The following is a 16953-nucleotide window of genomic DNA, read 5'->3' as shown; positions in this document are numbered from 1 at the left end:
TTTCACATTGAAAGCGGCGGAAGAAGGCATTGTTTTTGCCCGGTGACAGATGAGAAACCACTTCTAACAACGTTAACGAAAGATGAATTTCATTTCAAGGGCAGGTATTCTGTGCCCTGGTCAAAACAAGATTTTTTGCGAGCGAAATTTTCCTTGTGGTAGAAACGATGAAGCATCAATTTTCTGGAAAACCTTGTATTTAGATAAAGCTAGCTTTTACTGTGCGAGATTTTGAATGGAAATTTAAAGAAATTGAAAGATTTTCAGTAATAGGCGATAGAGATTAAATAAACTTCCAAAGCGTTTTTTTCCCTCACCAATTTCTGGTGTTCCCTTGTCATTTGCTAACGACACGACTGGTGAATACTAAAATATTAACGATATACACTGACCTGATGCGGGGATACTGAGCTTAGAAAGTGACCTTTTGAAAAAGCAATCGAAACAATTCCATCACAAAAAAACAATATTAGGTCGACGAATATTTCTGGCAAAAGTAAAATACCCTTTGCGAGCGTCAAAGTCTGGCTTTGTTTCCCAAAAAGGGGCTTACGCGCGAAATGCGAATCACCTCACGGCCCGTGAATAATTAACACGCCACGGTCTTGACCTGAGTGAATCAGGGATTACAAAGACTGGTGAATAATTTAACGTTTCCGGGACCCTGGCATAAAACGTTTTATTTCAGTTTATCATAATTCAATCCGTATTCAAGGAGGTAGCCTCAGAGAGACGGTAAGTTGGGTCATCGTTGTAATAGCCGAATTGATTCGTTTTGGTTCAACGCAAACCAGTAGAGGGGTACAGGAAGCAACTAATAGAAAACTAGGTGCGAGAAAACGTGGTTTATGGTTTATTACGATATAATAAATCGCGATAAAACGAAGACTAAACGCTTACCTCAGACTTGAAGAAGTATTTGACTTGACTCGAAGAAGTTAGGTGATGGTAAATAACTTTCTTATCACATTCAACAAAGTCTGGACTTTGTGATTATGCTAAAGTTAACTTCAGTTTAAAAGGCAAGTCGTTTCATTTGTTGAAATCTAACTTATCATTATTGGTGCATTTTCACAGCCCATCATGGCTCCAAAGGCGTTATTAGTGTGTCTTTTAATTGTGGCGGTTGCCTTCGTCGAGGCCGGGAAACACCCTAAAGCTAACAAGATAAAGAAAGGTGAGTTTTGTTCTTTAATTTTTCTTTAGAAATGGCCGCACGGGTAGCTCGATAGGGAATAAATCTCCGTGAATGAAAGCAGTGGTAGAAACTCGAAATTATCATGTTAAATGGCAAAAGGAATGATAGAAAAAATACCTATTGTAGTTGTTATAACTTGGACCATTTAATCTACATTATTCTTATATCTGTGAACTTGTGGTTCACCTCCCTCTACGTATGTCATCGTATTTCATGATCGCTTAATTCGTGAAACAACAACAGATAAAACACAATTATTTACAAGTTTTGGTTTAGGTGGACTGAGAGCTTCTCCTTGATGAATACGTTGCTTGAAATATCAAGCCGAGCCAACCTACAAAGTTATGAGAAATTGTAACAATTAACACGAAAACTAGTTTTGAAAAGGTTTCGGATATATTTAAAGGGCGCCAAGAAAAACTTCTGGCCACATGTAGTCCACCTTAAACCACCTGTCATGGGAGTCAGTTAGTATAAACAGTGCGACTGGACTAAATTTGGCTCGTAATTGACGATACGAGAAATTGAAATAGCTAAAAAATGATCTAAATAGTAATTCTTTTTCTTTATCTTTCCTTTAGTCAAAAGCAGTCAAGGATCCAAGAAGTGTGGTCCATGCTCAGTAACCTCCTGCGCACCTTCATGCCCGCCGGCATGCTGTGCCCCACCCCCACCCCCACCATGCCCACCACCTTGTCCTCCCCCATGCCCTCCTCCATGCCCACCACCTCCACCGCCGTGCCCTCCTCCTTGCATGACCCATAGTATACAGCACTCTCACAGTCAGTCATGGGCACCGGCTCCTCCGCCGCCATGTCCACCACCGTGCATGCCCCCAGGTCCCCCTCAGTCTGTACACCACATCCATCATGTAACTCATCATCATATGTTGCCTCCTCCTCCCCCACCCCCACCACTTCCCTGCCCACCACCATGCCACACTGCTAGTGTTATGCATCATCATACCCACCAATGGGCTCCTGCTCCCCCTCCACCCTGCCCACCCCCATGCTCCCCTCCCGGTCCACCACAAAGAATCCACCATGTTCACCAGGTCGTCCACCACATCGTGCATCCACCACCACCCCCACCACCACCTTGTCCACCCCCATGTGTCATGAGCTGCGCTCCATCTTGCCCAGTGTCTTGCTGTAAGAAGAACAAGGTCAAGGCCGAGGATGATGGCTCTGGCGAGGACCAAGTCGACGATGACGACGACAAGGTCGAGGAAAAGAAGGAAGATGAAGCTGACAAGCAGGAGGACAAAGAGGAAGAGAAACAAGAAGCGAAACAAGAGGACAAACAGGAAGATAAACAAGAAGACAAGACTGAGGAAAAAAAGGAGGATAAGAAAGAGGAAAACGACGATGACGATTAGTTTAACCGAGCTTCATAGTTAGGTTTCATTTCGGTGTATGTTACACGAGGAGTTCAGCGTCCTGAAAGATGCGCTTATGATGCATTTTACCTGAAGTACGCATGCTCGTACGCTTGTGAATAAACGCAACCCTCGATCCACCTTGTGAAGTTTGCAGAAAAAAAAGTTGTACATGTGGTTATTGATATTTAATTAAAGGTGAAGCGTTTTAAACTATAACTTGTTTCTTGATTACGTTTGAGTTGTAATATAAAATAAGTGTCGTTGATCGAAGTTTACAGTTAAAACTATTTGCTCAGGGACAAAAAACAGCAGCAGCAGCCGCAGCAGCAAAAACAACAACGACGACGACACTTAACAAACAAAAACAACAAAACTGGCAAAAATTACAGAGCTGCCTACACACAGGGGAAAATAGTAAAAATTTAACTTGAAAGTTAAAACTCTTCATTGAAACGTTTTCTAACGCCTGAAATTAAGAATTTTCCCACACCCCCATTTTGCCCATCTCTTTTGCTAAAAATGGAATTCACTGACCCACCCGACCCTAAATTGTTGTGGGTACTATCGTCCCACTCCACCCGTCCTTTGCGTTCACCAACACATATTTGTTTCTAGAAGGTTTTCTAAAGTGTGGCTTATTTATTTAAATCTATTTATCCAAACTTTTGCTTTTCCCATGTGTTATAGCGTAAATGTACTCTGGACCCGAAAAGAAAACGCAATTTTTTTTCGTGTGCATGCTATAAAGGTTTTTTTTGAATTATAACGTTTGGGTAGCCAAATTCTGGTACTAATTTTCCCCTCTTTGGGTGATCAATAAATTTTAAAAACAAACTGTTTATCGGGCTTTGTTGCTTTGTTCGTGCTCCTTGGTACAATAACGGTATTTTTAAATTTAACACGGGTCATAAAATAAATCAAAGTTAAGCGTTTTATTAACATAGGCATCTTTTAGAAAAAAAAAAAAATGGGTACAATGACCATAATGTAGAGAAAAACAATTTGACGAGCTTTGCTATGCGTCCCGAAGAGAATTTCTTTCTTATTTTCTTCTTCTGCAAGTCATTCTGTGTTGGATTGTTAGGAATTCCTGGTTATTCATATTCACCTCCTCCTTCTGTCGTTATGGTTTGATTTCTTTTATCAGAAATCATAAAACAAAAAAGCGGCCGCTTTATTAGAACAAAGAACCGTTAAAACGGCTCTGGTTTTATTGAGGACTAATTTATTACATGTTTGCTTTGTCAATTGCGCACGAAAATATCTGAGGAAGTTGTTTTAAATAGCGTAAAGAACCCCATTGTGGTCATCTTGTAAGCTCAGACGGATCTTGAATACAAGCACCTGCCTCGGAGGTCAATAAAACAAAACACCAAAGCGCTGAAAGGAAAAGGGTTGGATTAAGCATAAATTAAATCCACATTTATCAGCGCACGGGGACGCGAGGAAATACTATAAAAAATGGGGGAAAAAGGTGGCGATAACTTTAATTTAAAAATCCTTTTTCTGAGGGAATTGCGACAAGCAAAGAGGAAGATTATGATGCAACGGTTGATTACACAGCTCATACGGGTACCTGGCTCCCGTGAGAAAATGTTTTGACTAGTGTCATAAAATAACCAGGTACCAAAAGCTTATTTTTCACGCGTTTTCTAACCCGAGAAATAACAATCCGTTTCACAGGAATACAATACTTTATGTTCTTATAAAGTGATACAAGGTGGGAATGCTTTTGGTTGCTTTGTGCCTGCGTTTGGCGCCAGCAAACGCACGCGCGCCAAATTGACGCAATGGTGCTGATGACTTAATCTCTTAGTCATTGGGACTTGCGCGAGAGCTCATAAGTGTGCAATGAAATCAACTAAAACTATTAATAACTTATAGACTTCCTTCAAATCCTGTGATCCGTAGTCATCGACAGCCAATAGGAATCGACCCCATTGGCTAAGACCTGCGACTGGTCAAACGTCGACATAATTAATAAGATCCTCTATTGCAAATCACTTCTCAGCGCGCTCAGTAGATCGATTCGAGCTCTGACTAGAAGGTAAGTTCACCATATTTGATCTATTTATAACCACAAAGCCGATAGCACATAATGCCTTGAGTAGAAGATTTCTTTCTTAGCTTTTTATCTCTGTAAGATATCGTATAAGTTCGTGCAACCTTTAAGGACGTTTTAAACTTTTCTTCCAAGGGTAACACATTTCCCCGAGAGCATTTATCACTTATAAAACTGTAAGATGACCGCCTCTTATCTAGAGCTGGGAACAATCTTTTGTCTTGTTTAATCGTTTTAGTTCTTGTCGATAGTATTCTTACGAGCTTTTTCTTTCATCAAGTTGCAGAAATGGCCCGATTTGTTGTTCTTCTTTTGGCCGCCGTTGTGTGCGTAAGCGCAAAATCTCTCAAAGGTAAGTCTCAGTTGTTTTATTTTGTAACTTGTAACATATCTATATTAAAGGCGTCTTCACAAGAGAGTTTTGTCGTTTGATGTGATAATCGCAAAGGATTGAAAAAATCCGGAGCGAAATCTCCTATCCAAAACTGATTTTATGTAAAGATTGAAACAAGTTAATATTTTATGCTTGTGTTACCACAATCGTGAAACTCTTTCAGAGACGGGATTAAATAGCTTTCTCGCTTCCAGAACATTAAAATCTTAACCAATCTACCGGGAGAATTACTTATAGTTTCTAATATTTTCAGTATTGTTAAAGTAGTAGGACGACACAAGAAAGTAAGCTAAACAATTCAAAACAAAATGATCAACCCGTAGCAAGATGACAATTGATACGAAATAAAATTCTATTACACATTTTCCTTTAAAAAGGATTTTTTGTTTCGGACCACCGGACTATTGACACCTCTATAAGACTGTTTTAAGAGCTACTTAAGAGAACGTCTGACCTCGAAGATCATGAAGTTGTGTTAGACCCAGTCACGGAAGAATTATTACGCTACGAAGTATCGGGTACATTGATAAGATTCTCGTCTGTCGCGAATATGGCGATATGGTAATGCACGAAGTAGACAAGCTTATCATCATAACATCGTCACTGTAGTGACCTTCACGTTTTTTGTTTCTCTGCAGAAAAGAGAGGCGCAATCCCTTGTGGATACAGTTGCATGGCTCCAATGTGTGCTCCCACCTGCCCAACCTATTGCTGTACGCCACCACCACCCCCACCACCACCTCCTCAACAGATCCACCACACCACCCACATCCACCACCACCATGTCCACCACATGGGTCCTCAGGCTCCAGCCATGCCTGCTCCCCCTCAGCCAGCTCCTCCTCCCGCCACTGTCCAAAGCCAGCAGCACGTGTGGGAATACCAACCACCACCACCACCATGCCCCTGCCCAATGCCTGCTCCTCCTCCAATAGTTGTTCCTGCTCCTCCATGTCCTCCACCATGCCAACCATCATGCTGTGCCCCTGCTCCAGTCTGCCCACCAGCCTGCCCCCCTATGTGCTGCAAGAAGCGATCAGGATAAAGCCTCAGCAATGTACATACGAGGACAAAGACTGCGTGAGCCAGATGTTGTTATATTTGGGATTGTTTCAAGGTGTATCTTTATGGCGTAGGCGGTGAACTTTGCTTTGCCTGGAAAACGACCGGAAGGAAAAACGTTGCGTTGACGTAATAATAACATCTATGTACGAACGTTTTGTAGAATATTTTACGTTCTAGTGACGAATTTATGTACTAGCTCCTTTATGAACTTAATGTTCCTGTCGGAATTCGTGTAATTAAATAAAGTGTTGTTAATGAGAAACATTTTGTGAGTGGTGTATTAAATTTGTCCACATTATGATTTATTCCCACCTGTCCCGTTACGATAGAAGATTCGTGGTACCCTTAAGCTTTCAAAAAAGGAATTGTTGAAGAAGTCTTGGAGGAATACATCTGTCTTGACTGGCCCAGTCAGACTTCCTGTTTAGTTCACTTATTCTGCGTCCTAGATAACGAGAAACAAGCAAACAAACAAAACAGACGAAGAAAGAAACCAACCAAACAAAAAATAAACGAACGAACAAACACCTTATCAAACAGACAAACAAACAAACAAATGACTCAACAAGCGAAGAAACGAACAAACGAACGAAATAATAAAGAAAGAAGCAAGCAAACAAACAAACAAACAAACAAACAAACCAGTGTAAGCATATTTTCATAGTCCAAAAAACCTGAACAAAAACCACCTTTGAATCATTGCTACTCATAAAAAATTCAGCTTCCTAAATCCTTGTTTCAACCCCTTTTTGTTCAGCACCTTGCTGAGCAGGAGACGTTTTTTACAGAAGAAGACGTTAATTCAGTAAGCCGTTTAAATCATGGGTCTCCTCGACTTGACATAAAACGCACGGATCCTTTCGAACTGATAAATACTAAAATTGTAAGAACCGGCTTTAAATTCGTTGATAAACGTCTTTTCGTTATGGAAAAAAAAAAAAAAAGAAGAAGAAGAAAACGGTCATTAGGATTACTAACGTGTAGAAAAATCCTCAGCGAAGAAAGTTCTTTTTTTTGCAGAGTAACATCGTCATAACAGCTTGAGTCTAATTTAAAGGCTGTAAGAACAATATTTGTAAAGCAAGTAATGGTGGTTAAAGTGAGTTCTGGATCCTCTAATATAACGGTTATTTCCTGGAAAGCCTTATACCTTTACTTATAACCTGCAGTCTAGCCACATTGTCAACCAATATTTAAGAGTTAGCTGAACGTTTTTTCATTGCTGTTTTTGCAGGAAAATAACCTCTGAACTCAAACCGTTACTACCTTTAATGCTTTTAGAGATACTAGTAACACTTTCTTCACGGTTGAAATTTGCAATAGAGGCAATTATTCCACGAGAATCCGTGAAACAATAGCGATAACGGGTGAATAAATGTCAAGCGACAAAACACCAGTAAGTCAATAAAGTCAGTGTCTGTAACTACAATAGGGCATATTTCAAGCTACCGTTTGCGATTACTGCGGAACGACCTCGTCGAAAGGTTACACTAAATAGTAACTACGGAAAGGCGTCTTATTCAGACAACGGTTTTTATGCCTCCTTCATGGTTCACAGATTTCAAGGAAACAAAGATTCAGCGATTACAGGTTGCTTTGATTGTGACAATTCAAGCACCATGAAAGTGGCAGGGGACTATTATGAAAGACTTCAATATGGGATTCTTGGCATAGAACTAGTGTTCCGGGACAGCTTACTGGTGATGCGTAAAAAATTAATCGCCGGCGGTGTGAACGGAAGCCTCGTGTCAAACACAAACTCATTCCATTACGTTGCCACATTGGATCGTTAGGACATGCATGAGGAAACCTGCACGAGCCAATCAAATTCGCCAACCCAGAACGGGTAGTGCAAACGATTAACGCATCGCAACGTCTTCCATTTAAAGCAAAGTAGCAATTTCTTGATTGTGTTGCCCAAGGAATCAGGGATTTTAGGTTTTCCTGAAAGAAAGGTAAGATCGTTTGAGAACTTCACTTTGATGTCTCAATGATAATGAAATAATTTATTGCTAAACCGAACTGAACGTTCTTGCCATATCGTATACCTTTTCAACGGTCGTTATTTTTTCTTTTGAGAAGTTAGTCATTCGACTTCTTCGAAGTGTACTCTCTCGTAGAAACTATTTCAAAGACTGAGTCGGGCGCATTTGTACTGTTTATATCGTTCATATTGGCCTCGTTTTGTTCTGGTTTCTTTGATGGTAGCTGACTTAGGTGTGAAGAAAAACGATTGCGAATAACAAAAACAATGTACTTGGGAAATTTAATTTGCTCTAAAGTTTAGTTTCACATCTATGTTTTTGCACAGAGTTTTGTCAGATAAAATTTACCATGTTATTCTGTTAAATATAGCAAATCAAGATTTACCATGTTATTGTGTTAAATATAGCAGATCAAACAAGCATCAAATTTAACTGTTCTTGAAAAATGCTTACATTCACCAAGATTTCTTGAAGATCGAAATTTTCCAGTTAGGAGGACTTAGAAATATTCCTGCGGTTTACTAACATAGGCGGCGGTTATACCAGGTACTATGACTACAAGTTAATTTGAAGTTTTAGACAAGCAGCTAATACTTAATTCTTTTTATTCTTCAGGCAACATGGACAAGCGAATCTTTCTTTTCCTTATTGTGTTGGTAGCCTTCACTGTTGAAGCTAAAAAGAAAATCCTGAAGAAGAAGCTGAATCAGCTTAAAGGTAAGAGGAAAGAAGAAAACTCGAGTCATTTAAACTGAAGTGATGAATCAAAAATATGGTTGTCAAGCGTTCAAGTTATGTATGGCTTTGCAGGCCGACAAATTTTAACAATAACCGAAAGGTTCAAAATAATGGAAAGTTTTGAAAATGTTGCTGTTATGAAGGGAATACCTTGAAAGTTATCTCTTTTAAAAGAGGTTAGACTTGTTTAAGCTAAGAGTAAAGAAATAATATCAAACAAATTGCGTTGAAATTTAAATTTAACGACGAAATGTTAGCGGCGCTGGAACTGGAACTAGAACATTCAGTGATTCAGAATTCTACTTCCTATGAGTCAGGGCTTCGGTTTTATATCTTTAGAGATGAGTTCAGCAGAAAGCTTTTAAAATACGACTGATTAAGTTTAGTTTATTTCTGTCAAAACTGGGGAAATGATCAAAGATAAATAACATCATTTCCCACAGCAGGTTAAATCTCTCGTCACTTGTCTAGAAGAACCACACCACCAGTTAACAGACAAAAGCATCCAAACTGGTGAAAAATGTCGATTCTTTTGATCTTGACAATTTTAACCGTTTTAATTAAGCCGCATGCGATAAGGTTTATTCAAGTCGAACGCAATATTACAAAAACATGCAAACATAAAACTAACTTCGCGATGTCAGATCTGATAAACAAAATCTATTGAACGGAAAGATGGGGAAGTCGCCTCAATAAATAGAGGAGAAATTTTGGGAATAAACTAATCACTAGAAATTTAATAGCGACTTAAAAAATAACCTTGTTTATGATTTGCCTTCGTTCCCATCCATAGAAAAAAAGTTTCACAAAAATCATGCTATAGGGTCTTAGCAGCGGAACATCTGTTTTCCAGATCTATTTTAACGAACAGGTGCAAAGTGTTGGACTGCATTTTATGTTAGTTTGACAAATTTAGTTTTGACCATTCCATTCAGAGTTTATTGAGATTGTTCACATTAGGGAATGTTATATACAGAGGGATAATTGAGGGCCGCAAAGAAAATCCATATCCCGAAACACGATTTGCCAAACAATTTGGTTCCGCTGTTATAACTACACAAATATGACTGTAATTTTGCAGTTCAAAACTTTTCCTAATTTTACAGTAAGTTTCAGCTTTCGTAGTTTGTAATACGCAATTACCTGTTTAAAAAAAAAGGTTAACGAAATATTTATTTTCGACTGGGAAACAAAAACCAAAATAAATCACAATTCCTCCACCGTGATTTGTTCCTCTCTTGACGCCGTCAGGTTACATGTTTCTTCTTCAAATTACAATCATTTGTTTATTTCGATGTTGTCGTTGTAGCAATTGACTCTCCTGATCAGTGTGCTTTTTGTTTGTTACAAATTTGATAAGTCTTCAGTTCTCCTGGTTTGAACTAAAGCCATAACCACCTGCAAAATGTGTCTCCGAAAATGTTAACAATATTTTATTTTGGGCAAATAAGAAACATCAAGATCAACGTGGTAGGCATGACTGATATCTTTAGACCTGATACGAAAAGTAAAGTAGGAGAAGTTCAACCGAATGAGTGTGTTAATACAAACCGATTCAAATTAGTGATATTTTTGGTAACAGCTGAACATCTGATAAATCGTAAGCTAGTTCCATCCAACGATGAAGTGATTCTTGCTCGATTGCGAGACAAAAAATAATTTTATTGTTTTCAACTCAGGCGCGAATTTTTTTTATGAAGATAGCCCTCCGATTCCCGGGCACATATTTTAATTTTCAAATATCAATCAAAAAACTCTTTAGTTACATTTGTTTCCCTTCCGTTGTTCTCTTCATGCAGGAGCTAAGAAATGTGGATATGGATGCCCATCAAGCTGCCCTTGTCAACCAACCTGTTGCCCGCCACCACCACCACCACCACCTCCCCCACCAATATGCTGTCCTCCTCCCCCACCACCCCCACCCCCACCAATAGCAACCAGTAGCCAACAAACTCTTTACCATCATCACTTTCACCCAGGACCACCGCCTCCTCCTCCTCCTCCACCTGCTCCTTGCCCACCACCATGCCACTTTGGCCACACTGTGCACCACCACGTCTACCACGCAAGCCCACCAGGTCCCCCTCCGGCACCCATGCCTTCCCCTCCTCCCTTCTCTACTGAATCACACGCCCATGTGTTCGTCCACCACACCCATCCCGGACCACCACCACCCCCACCTCCACCTCCTGCCCCATGCCCACCCCCATGCCACACTGTGCAGACAGTTCACGTACAGCAACACCACTTTCCACCTCCCCCCTGCCCACCACCATGTCCTCCTCCCCCTCCACCCTGCCCTCCCCCGTGCCCTCCTCCCTGCCCTCCCCCATGCCCTCCAACTTGCGCTCCCCCCTGCAGTGCCTGCTGCAAGAAGGCCAAGGTAGGGAAGGATGAGGCAAAGAAGGAAAAGAAGAATGATGAAGAAAAGGACGACAAAGAGTAGATACGAAGACTGAACGACGACTGCTTATTCAACGTTGTGACGACAATGTTTCAAGACGGGTTGCGGATGAACGCCCGGTGTTCAAGTTAACGAATGCTGGGGCAATGTAACTGTGTTGAAAACATGTTTTTAAGCTTTAGTTAGAAAACTAACTGTTGTCAGTCGCAAAAGAGTTCGAATTCAGGATAAATGTCTTTGTAAATAAGGATTACTCCACTGCGATGAAATGGAACTTGACTTCAAGTATCAGATGGGATTCGAGCTCTTGTGATCGTTTTGTTTTCAGATCGGCTGTAAAACGTACAGCTTAGTATTATATACAACTGATGTTATGTTGTCAATTAAATTGTGCTCAAACATACCTTATTGTGATCTGTTTCCATTATATTTTTGTGAGGCATCACTTGAGTAAATTTGTCGCCAAAACAATGTTGGCCTTATATGGCAGCCTGTGATAACGCCGGAAATGCTTCGGAATGCGTGCGATACATTGACTTGGTGCAATCAATACTAATGTCCTTTGTTCCCAAATCGCATTCATGACATCGCATGATTTCAGGCCAGGCTAACTTAATATTTATTTCTAATCATACCTTTTTGTTACGGTTCAGTGGCATATATGTCGATCGAGTTTGGTTGAGCTATAATTCGTGTTTTGACGAGACGCAGTCGAGACAAAATACTTGGCTGTTTATCAATTTTAAGGTAATAAAGGTAAATTATTTATCGATATCTAATGAAAAGAGTTTGCGAGGCTGATGTTTCGAGCATTAACCAGTTGTCAGCGTAAAGAGAAAGAGCAAAGACTTTTGACGAAGTGAACGTTCGAAACACTTGTTGGCAAGCTCGTTACGGTGGTAAATTTACCTCCATCAACTTTACGTTGATAAAAAGCTCAGAGTTTCACTTTCCCGCCGACGTAGCAGAACAATACCTCTCTGGGAACAAAATACCCATAGCAACACCCGGCGAGCCTGACGTGCCGAGAAAACGTCTCAAACAACGACAATTAGGTATTCAACGCGCCCAAATTTGGTTGAAGTCAGGGACATATCACGGGGAAAAGTTAAAAGAGTTCCTGTTTGGCCGATGTCGAAATTGGAAACTCTAACTTTTGGTTGAGAACTCCAAAAGAGGTGTAAGTTAGTGCTCGGGAGATTTCGTAAAATTTTCCGAAATAACTCGGTAGTTCCCGTGCTATATCTTTAACCCTTCGGTGTTCGCGAGGAAGTGCTTGGGGTTGTGTGGGAATGATCCACTGTTCTGGGGTAGGGGAGAGAGTTCGGTAAGGGAGAGTTCGCGGGTGCGTGTAATATTCTGCAAAGCTCTTTAGTCTTGTAGAGGTGGAACTCGGGATTGTTTATAATTTTCTCGGAATTCTTAGTTCGCTTGGGTAGTGCACCTCAAGGTTCAAATCTTTACACAAAGAGTCTCCCGTGTACAAACACCTCACTGCCCTAAATTGTCGTTTTTGAACATCATTGGGCGCATGAGAACTATTGGTAATAGCTTATTTTCTAGTGAGGAGAGAAATACAGTTGTTATCAACTGATCTATCCCATGCTAGTAAATGTATCTAGAGTTCACCGTAAGCTCTTCCGCTTTTCTTCGAAAACAACTGCTCGGTGCCTCTAGTCTGTTATTTTCCCTGAATGTTCTCTATAAACATTTCCACTGGTTAACGTCCAACACCAGATTTTAGTGGTCTGTTGTTTGCTTCCCACCACCTGAAGTTCCGGGGAAAGGAAAGAAGACTCGTCTGATTCAAAGCCAGCCATGGAACGGCTATTTGCCATAGGAAGTTCAAATAGTATAACTTACAACGAACAAATGTTCTAAAATGACACCGCTTATTGTCCACAATTTGTCATCGAAATATGGCCAAAGTGTGCCCAACTGTCAGTTGAATGACAAACTGACATTTTTACAACTCCAACCATGGCTGTGGCATTTTTAACCCAGGAGAATTTACAAATGATATTTAACAGTAAGGGTAACTCAAACGCTAATTTTATTAATTGCCCGAATAGTACAACCTTGTTGTTCTGTTTGATTCAATTGAAATGATATGGTAAGTAGGCATCATCTCGCTCAAAATGAGCTTCTTTCGTGTCATAAACAAACGGTTTTCCATTATATTTACAGCAGGAAAAAGGAAACGAAGACTGAGCTTCTCACTCTCCCCTGGATGACCGCCCCGCAGAATGTGGCACCATAGTGGTGTAAACGTCTTATCATATCATGGGTTGCGTTACTGGTTCGCCCATCTAACTTTCAGCATCACGCTTCTTCTTGTCGCAACATTCAGGTTTACAAGATGGTGCGCATGATCGAGCACATGGTGCTGGACACATTTGCTGTGGAGGAGGCATCATCATCATTGGATTAGGAGGTGGCATCATCATTGGAGGAGGTTGCATCATTGGAGGAGGTTGCATCATCATCGGTGGAGGTGGCCCTTGACAACAGGTAGGAGCACAGGACGGTTGGCATGGATTCATAGGTGGCATGGGAGGCATTGGGGGCATTGGAGGTGGAAGCGGTGGGAGAGGTTGCGGATTGCAGCACTTTGGTGTGCAGGCTGGATAACAAGCTTTGGGACATGTGTCAAGACAAGGTGGTGGTGGCTGAACCGGAGGTGGAGGAGGCATTACCGGTGGTGGAGCAGGCATAACTACTGGCGGAGGAGGAGGTGGAGAGCAGCAACCAGCTTGCTGACATTGAGCAGGACACGGCATGGTCTGAATTGGAGACACTTGTGGCATTCCTCCACCTGGTTGGATAGTTGTCGTCCAGCGCAGGCAAACAGGAGGACACTGCTGAGGAGGTGCGGCCATTCCTGGGAGTCCCGGGGCTCCAGGAGGTCCCATTGGTCCCATAGGTCCCATGGGTCCCATAAAACCGGGTGTTCCGCGACATCCCGGAGTACCGGGAGGTCCCATGCATCCGGGAGTGCCAGGAGGACCAGGCATTGGTGGGGGTGGTGGTGGAGGAGGGGGAGCACAACATGATGGCTGACACAGAGGAGCGCAGGAGGGAGCACAGCTTGCACCACATGGACTCCCTGGGAAGAGAGAAAAAAGACGCTCAAATTATAGGACTTCTCGATGATTTGCTTTTTACGAGAGAGAAAGAGATAGATTGGAACCAAATTTGAAGTTTATTGAAGTAAAACCACAGATTCCTGGGCTCTAGGTTAGTTGTGAAGATATCATTATGAATCGACAGCATATCGACAGCATATTGTTATTTTCACTGCCTTACCAATCCTACATCTAAACACAATCAATGAACGCATACTTTTGAAAATAGATTAGAACTAATTTGACACCGTTTTAGAAAACACTGAAAACCAAAGGACATAATGCACCAATTAAGGGTTGTCGTAATGAATTCTGTACGTTTACTTCTGATCTGTTTATTCATTACAGCTCACACTAAAAATTGTGAAGTATGGATTCGAAGAATTAACCTAAATTGGCGACGTAGGTAAAAGAGAAAGAAAAGTTGGCATTTATTGCCTCGAAACAACCTCCAGGTAAGCTAAATTCTTGTTTCAAGCCAAGTCATACATAGATAACTTTACATGTGAATCTCGTTCTACAACTTCCGTCAATTTAGTTTCATTACAATGTCGACACTCACTCTTTGCCCTCAACTCAGCCAGCTTCGTTTGAACTAAGAGGTAAAAGAGAACAATAAGTTATTTCGGAACCAAGAGATAGAGATTTATTAGGATACCCTCCCATAGATAGTCTTAGTTAAACTGGTCTAAGGTTTAAGTTACTTTGATTAAATCGGTTATGACCTGAGATACGATATCTGGCGCAGAGTTTTAATTGTCAAAGTGAATTGGTCTCTACCTAGGTTAAGCAAAGCAACCTGCCGCTAGAAAACGGGACACATTTGCTCATTTTTTTCTAAATGTTACTAGAACAGTTTCCACGCATTATTTTCAGCATTATTCAGCCATGAGCACTAAGTACAGCAGTAGAGACAGCAAAGTAAGGATACCTCTTGTTGCTTAGCAACGCCGCTGTCAAGAACGCGTGCTCAGTCAATGATTTTGGTGTTAATTGGTACTTGTTTCTCCGTCTGCAAATTACATTCCAGCGCTGGTGACAAATTGAAACTGTTTGGTTGCCAAAGGCCATTTTCTGGACAGAGCATAGACAATAGAAAACTGAGGTGCATGACAGGTTTTTAATGGATATAAAACCGGTAAATGTTCTGCCCCAATAAGGCTCGGTTCATTTATTTTGAAATCAAAGTAGCCAACATGCTTTTTATTTTCGTTCGCCCAGCGACAGGTTGTTTTTCACTGGTGACTAATGACATCGATCAACCAGAGAATTTTTCACACGCCTAAGTTAACGGCTATTACCCGCTGGAAAACCAAGCAGAGTGATTTAAAAGAAACTGAACGTTTCTTTTAAATAGAAATTTAACAATTTCGAAAAGTGGTTGTTTAGGTGAAAAGAAACCTCCAACAAAGCAGAGCTGTTAAGAAAAGAGGTGTTAAATTGGTAAATTATTTGAATTTTGAATACAATTACGTTGTTCTGTCAGTTTTGCCGAGTAGCTGATTTTCCTTCAGTAAGGAAGTTAGAAAAAGTTCCGCTATGTTGTTACACGGTTGAATGAGAGTTAGATGGCATGAATGAGTTGTTTTCAAACTTCATTAGTCTAATTTACAAAACAGAATTACAGCAGTCGTAAGTTTTCGTCACTACTCACCAACAGAGCTCTCTACTCCAAGTGCCACAGCTAAAACAACCGCGACTATCAAAATTCGAGGCTTCATTTTCGACGATCAAAGATACCTGATGAACAAAAAGAGATTTGCAGCCTAAGAGAAAAACCTTGTCTGGCATAAAACAAAGTAGTACTTATTTCTCGTCCTAAAGGAAAATCTTTAATCCTTACCAGGAGGAATCGCTCTTTGGCTTATATGGACCGTGTGAAGCGAACCGTAATGCAAGGAAAACAATATGAAGGAACAGCCTTTTTCATGGTAGCCATTGATTTCATGACATTTTATTTATAGTTATCTCTCCATGACGAGAATTACCTGAGTTTTTTGCGATGCTTTAGGTTAAATTCCTCTTGTTTGTTAATAACTTCTCATTTAAAGCCCTGTTATTTAAAACTGATGCGTTGTCCCTGAACGAAATACATGAAAGGAAATAGCAGTTTTTCTTACCTGGAAGTGTCCGTACTGAGCTTTCTCCAACAGGACAGCGCTGATCGTTTGTTTCACAAAGTAAAAAGCTACCAGTTGTTTCTCGCGGTACCTATTTATTTATTAAACAACACCTCAGCTCACAAATGGCGTGGAATTCCAATTTTGTCGCATAATCATGACAAAGTGTGAAAACGTGACGCGAACTTGCAAATAAGGTTGAATCAGCCAAAAAATAACGTTCTTCGTGTAAGATTGGTTTGGTTCAAGGGGAATTTTTCAAGACAATTATTTTGGAAAACTTTCTGCTCGCTTCGACTGATGGTCAAGGATCTTTAAAAAGTGATAAATATTTAACATGTCGTGTTTAAACAAATCGGTGACTTCTCCACTGGGTTTTAAATCTCGACCACAAGTAAGACAATCAACAAACAGGCAGGTACTACTAAATCATCGCCATTGATTGGACAGAAAAAATTTCCCGGGGAATGATTTGGGAGGG

At 40.7% G+C, this 16953-nt stretch overlaps 4 protein-coding genes across 7 annotated transcripts; 3 read left to right on the top strand and 1 right to left on the bottom strand.

Moving 5' to 3' along the window:
* The first annotated feature begins 642 nt into the window (after positions 1-642).
* On the top strand, positions 643-2795 carry LOC110049913 (uncharacterized). Of its 2 annotated transcripts, none has more exons than XM_020755763.2 (3): positions 643-735; positions 1078-1177; positions 1780-2795. In XM_020755763.2, exons 2-3 carry the CDS (start codon positions 1084-1086, stop codon positions 2574-2576), a joined length of 891 nt encoding a protein of 296 aa, XP_020611422.1. In that variant the 5' UTR covers positions 643-735; positions 1078-1083; the 3' UTR covers positions 2577-2795. The 2 variants fall into 2 exon arrangements, with proteins under 2 accessions (XP_020611422.1, XP_020611423.1); XM_020755764.2 differs by lacking the exon at positions 643-735 and adding an exon at positions 813-829.
* A 1740-nt stretch (positions 2796-4535) lies between these two features.
* Positions 4536-6362, top strand: LOC110049910 (uncharacterized). 2 transcript variants are annotated; one of them, XM_020755758.2, is made up of 3 exons: positions 4536-4626; positions 4922-4993; positions 5674-6362. In XM_020755758.2, the coding sequence occupies exons 2-3, from the start codon at positions 4930-4932 to the stop codon at positions 6078-6080; spliced, it is 471 nt and encodes a 156-aa protein (XP_020611417.1). In that variant the 5' UTR covers positions 4536-4626; positions 4922-4929; the 3' UTR covers positions 6081-6362. The 2 variants fall into 2 exon arrangements, with proteins under 2 accessions (XP_020611417.1, XP_020611419.1); XM_020755760.2 differs by having other exon boundaries at positions 4549-4626; positions 4928-4993.
* A 1554-nt stretch (positions 6363-7916) lies between these two features.
* Positions 7917-11630, top strand: LOC110049909 (uncharacterized). Its single transcript, XM_020755757.2, has 3 exons — positions 7917-8055; positions 8701-8802; positions 10623-11630. Exons 2-3 carry the CDS (start codon positions 8706-8708, stop codon positions 11267-11269), a joined length of 744 nt encoding a protein of 247 aa, XP_020611416.1. The 5' UTR covers positions 7917-8055; positions 8701-8705; the 3' UTR covers positions 11270-11630.
* A 1629-nt stretch (positions 11631-13259) lies between these two features.
* LOC110049906 (uncharacterized) lies at positions 13260-16698 on the bottom strand. Of its 2 annotated transcripts, none has more exons than XM_020755755.2 (4): positions 16473-16698; positions 16007-16092; positions 14915-14947; positions 13260-14333 (listed from the first exon to the last, which is right to left on the bottom strand). In XM_020755755.2, the coding sequence occupies exons 2-4, from the start codon at positions 16071-16073 to the stop codon at positions 13537-13539; spliced, it is 897 nt and encodes a 298-aa protein (XP_020611414.2). In that variant the 5' UTR covers positions 16074-16092; positions 16473-16698; the 3' UTR covers positions 13260-13536. The 2 variants fall into 2 exon arrangements, with proteins under 2 accessions (XP_020611414.2, XP_089141635.1); XM_089285509.1 differs by lacking the exon at positions 16473-16698 and adding an exon at positions 16341-16433.
* Between the last annotated feature and the right edge of the window lie 255 nt (positions 16699-16953).

Source organism: Orbicella faveolata, unplaced genomic scaffold, assembly GCF_042242905.1.
Source record: "Orbicella faveolata isolate gen_17 unplaced genomic scaffold, um_ofav_v1 contig_13, whole genome shotgun sequence".
NCBI classification, from domain to species: domain Eukaryota; kingdom Metazoa; phylum Cnidaria; class Anthozoa; order Scleractinia; family Merulinidae; genus Orbicella; species Orbicella faveolata.
This window is presented reverse-complemented; position numbering and strand designations above follow the sequence as displayed.